Source organism: Protopterus annectens, chromosome 11.part0 (assembly GCF_019279795.1).
Source record: "Protopterus annectens isolate FY-2018-M chromosome 11.part0, PAN1.0, whole genome shotgun sequence".
NCBI classification, from domain to species: domain Eukaryota; kingdom Metazoa; phylum Chordata; order Ceratodontiformes; family Protopteridae; genus Protopterus; species Protopterus annectens.
In genome coordinates this window covers 1,051,339,560-1,051,349,965 of record NC_056745.1, presented here as the reverse complement: position 1 = coordinate 1,051,349,965, position 10,406 = coordinate 1,051,339,560, and the positions used below count along the sequence as shown (strand labels likewise).

At 36.7% G+C, this 10,406-nt stretch overlaps 1 protein-coding gene across 1 annotated transcript in view; it reads left to right on the top strand.

The window, feature by feature from the left end:
- Nucleotides 1–909: 909 nt before the first annotated feature.
- The window catches only part of LOC122815019 (mucin-2-like), a 197,210-nt gene continuing 187,713 nt past the window's right edge, over nucleotides 910–10,406 (top strand). The window contains exons 1-2 of the mRNA XM_044087271.1: nucleotides 910–1,125; nucleotides 5,378–5,534. Of these exons, the coding sequence (XP_043943206.1) occupies nucleotides 910–1,125; nucleotides 5,378–5,534 (373 nt within the window). The remainder of the gene's footprint in view (nucleotides 1,126–5,377; nucleotides 5,535–10,406) is intronic.

The following is a 10,406-nucleotide window of genomic DNA, read 5'->3' as shown; positions in this document are numbered from 1 at the left end:
AAGAGGTTGAGAGATATGCAGTCATCCTGCATTTCAGTTCTGGTGTCTAGAATTAAATTGGGTAAGTAGAAACAGTTTGAGACCATAGGTGTATCCTATCCCCTCACGTATGGCAGTTCTTCCTTCTCTTTGTAGAACATGCCTCCCATCAGGCCCACACTGAACTTTTTAGCAGCAAGAGTATGCACCCTGTACTGCTTTGCACTTTTTCAAATGGCAGGACCCCAACATTCCCTGGCTGCCACCCTTGCACATTAGCACTGAAAATTGACAGCTTTCTTGTCTGTATGCACTAACAGATGACACCCCCACCCTGTAACACTGAGGGTGCACAGCTACCCTTTGAAATAACAACACTCCCCTGACACTGTTAGTTCCACAGCATTTTTGTTTGCAAAACTTGCATGGCTATGTATCCTTTTATGCCACAATATCTTTGTCTAGCTACCATCAATTACAACATCATGGGTGCACACCATACATGGACATGCTGTGTGCACCTTTTCAAATGATAATGGCCCTCCCTGGCCACAGTCAGTGCTGCAGTATTTTGTGTAATTAGCTAGCATGGCTCTGTACCCTTTCACATGACGGAACCTCTCCATACCAACCATTAGTATTGGGTTGATAATCTTTCACATGATAGCCCTTCTGCCCTGGTACCTATGAATGTTTTGTTGCACTGAGGGATCTCAGGGAAAATATTTCTGTGCACGTTAAAGTATATATAATGACTGTAAGGTTTATTTTCCATGAAGTGATAGTAAAACATTAATCTCTGAAAATGTAGATCTGTGTCTTGGTGAAGTACATGTGGTGAAAATATCCAAATAATATGCATTGCATTTTAAACATACACATTTTTATTTCTTTTTAATGCAGAATAAAGTCTGTGGTCTGTGTGGTAATATGAATGGTGATGTGGCTGATGATTTTACCACTCAATACAACTCAGTTGTCACAACAAGTCTAGAGTTTGGGAATACTTGGAAAAATCTTGGATCAGTTTGTTCAGACACAATAAATGAAACACTTCCATGTAATGCAAATCCATACTGCAAACCATGGGCTGAGAGAAGCTGCAACTTAATCAAGGGAGATGTATTCCAAGAATGCCACAAAAAGGTAAATAATAAACACACAGGTATGTAATTTATTAAACTCATATTAACAGATGTTGGCATGCAGAGTAAAATGTATGCAAATGTGCATTTTGTTTTGAAGCCGTGATAAAGTAAGGCACTAAGTAGACAGAGGTCTGCTTTTTACAGTAAAGTTAACTGTGGTCATATTGCTAGACTGGCAATTTGTTTGGCTATAGGTATCATCACCCAATCCAATGACAGAAGAAAAGGCCATGACCTAAAGGAGTACCAGCCCACATGTGTTTACAGAAAAAGGATTGTATTTTTTGGACTTTGTATTTATTCATATTCCAGCTATGTCTCAGCTATAGATCTCTACTGCCTCTGCGTCTGTACCTTTCTAATGTCATATTCTAGGGTTTGTCTAGAAATGTTGTTAGGACTCATGTTGTTAGGACTCAGTACAAGTTACATTGAACATGTGGAATAAATGGCACTTATTTTCTATAAAGTTAAAAATATAATTTGGAGTTTGCATGCTGTCAATGGCATCAATCTGATAGAAATAGCTCATTGTGCAAAGCAGGACTAATTAGGATTTGGGAACTTGTGTATGACATGAATGAGATGGCTAATAGGAACTACTGTATTGGGACCCTGTTGCAGAACAACGTGATTGTTTCTGGTAGATTTTTAATTAACTTAAATTATATTCATATTTATATATATATATTGATGTGTTATTCCTTGGTTTTAAATTATTTATAGTACAACTTCCTATTTTTGGTGATTTACAATTGGCTGTGCTGAGAGTGTGTTGTAATTAATTATGCTGACATGATTTCAAAAACTATAAATAATGGGGGGGTGTCTTTTTCTTTTATCTGATGAAGTTCCTAATTTTAAATGAAAGTGCTTATCTGTGTTATTAATAAGTGTGTTTTTAATGAGTGAGAACTGGTAGTAATGCTTTACTGTTAGCCACTTAAATTTATTATATCATTGTATTATGTCACTTTCTTTTCAATTTAGAAATTCTGCATACAACATTACTTCAGAAAGTGTCCTTTACCATCCTCTGTCCATTGTAAAAATATATTTCTTATATTCGCAATGCTATAGCAATCCATCATAATGCATCTTTACCAAAATGATACTAGTTTTGAAGTTCTAACTATATGGATTTATATCTTAAATGATTTATTACAAATTAAAAATAACAAATCAAAGAAAAATTGCCAAATTAGCTACACAGAATTGGAAATGCATGTTACATACTATTTTTGCTGATATTTTGTATAGTACATCTTGATACCTTAGGCTAACTACTGAAGTATTCATTGTATTGAAAATCATGCCTTATTACTCCTGTTCTTTTCATACAAAATAGTATGGTATTGGTTATACAAAGACAACACTAATCCGCAATCTAGAAAACAGATGGTTTGCATATTTTTAATACTTAAGCTTATTATAAACAGAACGTCATTTTAGTTATTGGAATTTCTATGCATTGCAAAATCTGGTTATGCTATATGAGATCTCAGATTGTAGTAATAATGAAAACTGCAAAAATAATATCTCTGCCTCTACATGTCCCTATCTGTATTATTTTCTAAGTATTTGTAAGTATAAACTGACTGCAGAAGAAAAACAACTGCAATTTACATCTGACTTCCTTTTTTGTGTCCTTCTTTCTTAAAATAATATTTTATTATCTTACTTCTAACATTCAGTAAATGAGCAAGAATAAGAAAACAAGTATTTTCTTCTGACAGTTAACTTTAACTTATTTGACAGGAATCTCAGTATATGCATTTAGATGCCATCCTCCATTTTGCCTTTTATATACAAACGTAACATAATGTTATGCTATATAACGTATCACAGTGTAAAAATTGTTTCATATTTTTTTCTTGGGTTGAAATGATAAATTAAGTATAGAGAGATGAAGGTGATAAAACCTTATAGCATCTCACAAAAAAAATCGTATAGTAACAGAGATTTAGACTGAAAATGTTTAAGTGCTTCAGTACTACTACTTTCACACTTATTTCTTTAATTTCAGTTCCTAAATGAAATATTGCAGTGACCATCAATCTATCTATCCATCCTTCTTTGAAGATGTATATGCGCATCTATCTATTCTTCATTTTGCGTAGCTATCTGTCTATGTCTGTCTCCTCATCCTTCTGTGTAACTATTTCTTCCTATCTCTCTATCCAATCTCCTGTGTAGCTATTTATCTATACATTCACCCTTCTATGTAACTGTCTGTTTCTACCTATCCATCCTTCTGTGTAGCAATTTATCTGTCTATTCACCCTTCCGTGTAACTGTCTATTTCTATCTATCCAACTTCCTGTGCAACTATTTATCTATCTATTCACCCTTCTGTGTAACTATTTCTATCTATCCAACCTCCTGTGTAATTATTTATCTGCCTTTTCATCCTTCTGTCTATTTCTTTCTATCTCTCAATCCAACTTTCTCTGTAGCTATTTTTCTGTCTATTTTTCCTTCTCTGTTGCTGTCTGACAGTCTATCCATCAGTTTATGTACCTGTCTGTCTCTTGCCATTCTCCCATATAACTGTCAGTCATTTTCTATCTGTCCAACCCTTTTGTAACTACCAATCTTTCTATTTTTCTATGTAGTTGTATGTACTTGTCTATCCATCCTACTATAAAGCTTTCTATATCTGTCTAGCTAAGTCTATCTATCTATATATATATATATATATATATATATATATATATATATATATATATATATATATATATATATCTGTCTCCATATCTGCCTATCTATCTATTTATCTATCTATATATGTATTTATCTCTCTGTGTATCTATTTGTCTAGCATTAAGTTCTGCTTTAAGAATTAACCCGGCGGGATCCAGCAACACTGCATTAAAATAACTCTTATAAACAAGGCATGTGCTTACATTTGTAAAGAGACAATGTAATGCTAATAATGACCTATTCATCATCCATGTAGCAATGAGACTACAGTAAGTGAATAACAACTTCAAGAATCATTAAGACTAGACACTGCTATAAAGTGTCATCTTACAGTCCTTAGTTTGTTTCCGTCAGTCTCATCTGGCATAAGGTACGAGTCTAAGCAGTTCATGTAAGCTATCTGTTCTGCAGGCTACTCCTGAGGAGATGTCCTTGAATCCAGTACATTATTCTGGTTAACATGTTCAGTGTTGTTGTGTCTTTCAGCCTTTCCTGGTTAGGGATCACCACAGCGGAACTCCGGTCCGCTAATGATTGGCAGTTGATTTTTACGTACCGAGTTGCCAGCCCTGACGCACAACCTTCAATGAAGGAACGCCCATTCATGCATGTCTCCGCGCAGAAGACGCTCTAGCTGAGAGTCGAACTGGACAGCATCTTACTGTGAGGCGACAACGTTACCCAATAAGGAAAAAAATGGCCAGCACAGATGCCACCCTGCATAATGTATGACTACTATATAGCCTTTAATGTCATGTTTACTAATATTTTTGATTGTTGTATTATACCTTACTAAGTAGCTGTTTCCTATTGTGCTGTTCTTAATCCTAATGCCAGAAAGTGATTCATTAAAATTTTAAATCAGTAGCCTTGACGGCACAGCTATGATCATTGCCATGTTGTGATAATGAGGGTGGGATCTGGTGCTACCAAGCTCCCATTGGCTGGAGCACAGCAGCATCATTGTGTGAGGGGAGGGAAGAAACTCTTATGCTGGTATGTTTTTTCCTTCTAAGCAATGGATTTTTTAATTTGGCAGTGACTTGCTGGCAAAACATATCATCATGGATGGGAGATCAATGTGTTTACAAACACTACACATCTACATATCTACAGCTGTATTTTTTAAAGTCCCTTCAGTTACCTGAGTAGGACCAGCTTAAACACAATTGGTGTATTTTTTCTTGCATATTGTATACAATCCTGTGGGAAAGACATTTTATGTGCCCTCAGTGCACAGAGGACTATTGTTGCACAAGGGGGTAAGGCTACATATTGGGTATTACCTTATAGTGTGCCAGCTACTGTGAATTGTGTAAAGCTTTGATGTGCTTTTCTACTGTATAACAGCCCTATTCCATGGCACAGTGATTATGACTAGGACCTATATATAATGCATGTAGGTACTGGCACTGATGCATAATAATAACCTGGAATTAGAAATGAATCTTTCTGTACAATATCATGTTAGCATGTTACTTGCAGAAATACTATTTGACAATATGGCCTGCATGCTGAAGTAACGTATGTTGTCAATTTTGCTTTAGGTGGACCCAACTCCCTATTATGATGCTTGTGTTCAGGAATCTTGTGTTTGTAACATGAAGGGAAAATACCTTGGATTCTGTACTGCAGTGGCAGTTTACGCAGAAGAGTGTAGCAAAGCAGGTGTTTGTACTCGGTGGCGCACTTCAGAAATATGTCGTAAGTTTAAAAAAGATATTTTTAATGCAAGGATTTTTAATGGAAGTAACTGGGTGTGAGTTGTAATGTCTAATCAAATACAGCAAACAAAGTACTTATTATGAAAATCATATTATTTCAGTCTTATGTTGCTGTTGTTCTGACATTATTATTGCTGATGCTGTAATGTAACTTTAATGGAAACAGTAAATTGGATCTTTGTAACTAAAAATTTACAATTAATTACAGTTGAAAGAAGAGTTTATTTGTGTGCAATATCAGTTTCTTCCACTGTCATTATAAACTAGTTAGCTATTCTTTTCTGCTTGTGACAAAACAGTGAAAATATACTTTGCTCTCTGTTCTAGAAATATGTTCAGTCATTTCTGTATTCTGTTATCTCTAGTTTTCAAGCCATTGCGCAGAAAAGAAAGTTAGTTTGGTTAATACCAGGAAATGTGCTAGCAGAGACTGAGTATACAATAATGACTGAAAGTGTTAGCTAATGTAATGAAGTATCATTTTTTTTGAACAAGTGAGGACTTATATTAGGTACCTAAAACACTAGACATAGGAATATAGAAGTAATCCAGAACCTTTTATTGGACCAATACAGATTTGGAAATTACTTGAGCTTTCATGCTAACAGGAGCCCTTCATCAGGAGTTATTTAAGTTATAGCCGTTAGACTAAGTGCTAAAGTGTCCACTTATGAGCTACCTTAATGAGTATAGGCAAAGGATAATCAAGTTTAGAAGAACATTCTTAGTAGTGGGATGATGTCTTTCAAGAACAAATAGTTGGCTACTTTCTAGGACAGTCATAACTAGTTCAGGACATTAGCGGTAATGAGAGAAACATGGTAACAGAACTTGACAGAGTGTTTGAGGTTTAGGGCAACATACCAGTAGTTGCTTACCATTATAATAGGACTGCCCCACTCCTTAATATGAAAGGTGGTGGCTAGTTTTGGCGAGTGTCAAAGAGCATTGTGTTTATTTTTGAGATAATTAGCTCAAAGCATTAATGCTTTCAACAGTTAACACAGTGCTTCCCCAGCCTTAGTTAAGCATAACCTTGACCAATGGATGGGAAATTAAAAATTCATTGTGGCTCTGGCCCTCATGTATCTTATAGACAGATAAAGAGAGTAATGCCCAAACTAATATACTACCCCAACATATAACCTCTAGAAACATCCTAATTAACACACCCCTCCTAATAAATGCCCATGATCATGATACATAGGGGCACAATTAGGTTTGATTGTATTGCTACGATTATAAAGGCCTAATAACCATTAACCTAATTTATAACTATGAACATATAAATCTTCTGGTAATACAGGCTGCACAGTTTGACTCAATCCCCCTCTGTTTGTTTACTGCATACCTCTGAGCAAGTTGCTTAACTTGACAGTGTCTTTGTGTCATCTAGTCGAATTCCCAGGTTAACAAATGGATAAATATAAAAAAAAAAAAAAAACAAAAAACAAACTTTCAAGTGATTATTAGTAATAACTTTGTCCAAGTCACTTTGGAGATCAGATTAAATGATTGCAGAACAGCACCACCTTCTTAATGTAAGAAGATCATCAGGTGTTTAACAATGTAAGGGTAGATAAAAAAAATAAAAATAAATAATCCACAGACCATATTTCCTATGAATTTGCTATGAAAGATCACCCCCAAAGCATTAACAAAGAGAAAAATTACTCCCGCAACCTCTAAAACTCTAAACAGTAGGCTGTAGAGACAGCCCTCCAGGAAGTGGTAAAGAAATGTGGTAGGACTGTCTCTGAAATAAAAATGGTTACCACAAGGTATACACCAGTCTTACTCTTGCAATTGTCTTTCTGAATTCAGATACAAAAAGAAAAATGCCAGCCCAGAGTGGTGTGCATAAAATAAATTTAATGTGACATATACTAATACTAATTGGCTAAAATTACCAAGCCTTCCTCAGTGTAACAAAAACTTCCACAAATAGCCACATGTTATATACACAATAGTTAATTGGTAAGCCCAGATGATTGGTCACAATTGCTCATTAAGCCCAGGGGGTGGGGACAATCCCCCCAATTTAATAATCCACTTTTTTCTTTCATGTTTAATACATTGTGCCAATAAGCTTTGTATTTTTCTTGCTAGTGGCTCTATCAATAACAGTAAACCTAAAATTGGCTGTAGGATGATTCAAAACATGCTTGTAAAGCGCACTAGTTGCCTTTTTATTTTTAATATCATTCATGTTAACTGATCCGAAGTTTCATTGGTCTCAAAGTCTGTCCTACATGAAATGCCGAACATGAGCAGGTGGTCAGGTAAACCAACCATTCATTAGAGCAATTGGCACAAAAGTTAATATCATAGACCTGGCCAGTATTCCTGCTAGTAAACTCCTTAGTCTTATCCATATGTGTACTGTGAGTACAGTGCCCACATGGAAAACATCCAACCAGTGGGTCCCCCATATGTGTCATTTGAAACTGTGGCAAACCTCCATAGACCCAGTCTTGTAATGAGCAAAAAAAGAACCCAGTGTTCTGCCTCTCCTGTAAACAAAGGGACATCTTTCTGGTAGTATTAACTTTTTGGCCAATTGCTCTAGTGAATGGTTGGTTTACCTGGCCACCTGCTCATGTTCTGCATTTTATGTAGGACAAACTTCGAGACCAGTGAAACTTCGGATCAGTGAACACTAATGATATTAAAAATAAAAAGGCAACTAGTGCCCTTTACAAGCATGTTTTGAATCATCCTACAGAAAATTTAAGTTTACTGTTATTGATATTCACTGGCAAGAAAAATAACAAAGCTGGTTGGCACAATTTATTAAACATGAAAGAAAAAAAGTGGATTATTAAATTGAGGAGATTATTCCCCACTTGGCTTAATGAGCAATTGTAACCAATCATCTGGGCTTACCAGTTAACTATTGGGTATATAACATGTGGCTATTTTGGAAGTTTTTGTTACAATGAGGAAGGCTTGGTAATTTTAGCTGAAACCAGTCTGTATATGTCACATTAAATTTGTTTTATGCACACCACTTTGGGCTGGCATTTTTCTTTTTGTATTTGTATTTCCCCTTTTTGGTGCCGTGCCCTTGCCGTACCTGCTGAGTTTGGTTACTTCGTCTAAATTCAGCTCATAAAGCTGGAAAGAACAGAATCCCCCTCCCCCACACCATCTGATGTTGGGGAATTTTCCTCACTGTGATTGTCGCTCTCTCTCTCTCTCTCTCTATATATATATATATATATATATATATATATATACATACATACATACTCTGAGGTTAAAAGAAATGCTAAGGTCACTTTCTTACTTGTCTCCAAGTTTAACACAGTACTCAACCTGAAAGGCAATGCACAATTGTGCGCAGAACTCATTGTTATTGGCACCACCTATACTGAGCCAAAAGATATAGCAAACCTTCTGGCTGACAAATTCAGTTCCATCTTACCCCTCTCTCCCCCTCAAACTTCCCTCAGGAAATACCATCAAATATAACTACCCTGATCACTAGGTAACAAATCCTTAATGCTCGCTCTAAGGTGAAGAACACTGTATCACTGGCACAGACAATATCCTAGGATGCCTTCTAAATAGCATGAAACATGATCTATCAGGCCATCTAGAATCGCTGTTTAACTGTAGCCTCCAAACAGACTTCATGCCTCATGAAGGAAGAACAGCAACAGTCATCCCTCTGCACAAAAGTGGGTCATCTACAGACCCTGGAAACTACAGATCCATAAGTCGTACTAGTGTCATATGCAGAGCCATGGAAATAATTATCATGGATATGATAAATAACGCTACAGTAATCTTCCAGGCACTGGACCCAACCCAAATTGGTTTTGTCCAGGGCAGGTCATGCCTACTCAACCTGCTGGACTTCTTTGAGCAATGGATAAGGACAAAATGGTTCACACTGTCTACTTTCACCTGTCCAAGGCATTTAACATAATACACCACTCAGGCATTGTTGAGAAACTCAAGGGGTTAGGGACAGATCCATATGTCACCCAGTGGATAGCCAACTGGCTTACAGACAGGTAGAACTGGGGATTACACCTCTACAAAGAGGCCAGTCACAAAGGAAGCCCCTCCGGGATCGGTTCTGGAAGTGCTCCTTTTTGGCATTTGCTTCTCTCAAGTCAAGGCCAATATCAGTGGTCTCCGGCTAACTAAATTTGCAGATGATTGCAAATTAGGAGCTGTCATTGAATCCCAAACTGACACAAATGTTCTGTAGGAGGGACTGACACAGACATACAGCTGGTGTCAGAGCCATGGATTAAAACTAAATGCCAAAAAATGTATAATAGTATTCTTTGGGAAGTCATTCACCCCTATTAACTATCATATTGACAACACACCCCTTAGAATTCACCCAATAGTCAGGGATTAGCGACACATATAGGCAGTAATCTAGCCTTTGACTATCATGTGTGTGCTATAGTGAGGAAATCATTCTATATTGCATAACTTATAAACAAAGGTATGGACTCTAGGCTAAAGAAGTAATTTTTCCACTGTATCTGGCATTCATCAGACCTATCATTGTGTACAGTGCCCCCTTTAGTATATACCTAACCATGCATATCCAGCATTAGGAACATCCATGGAGATCCCTCACCAAATGAATATAGGGTGTAAGTAACATGGCCTAGGCAGACTGCCTCAAGGGTCTATTCCTGTATTCTGTCTCCAATAAGCTGTTGACTGGAGATCCATGCCTGGCATATAGGGCATTGTCAGATCCCACTCTAATGGAACTCCTACATATCCACAAAGCAAACAGCACCAAAATCACCCATTCTAAAGACTTAAACCTTGCTGTGATATAAATAGGACCTGCTGGAGAGACTGTTATGTATTCCAC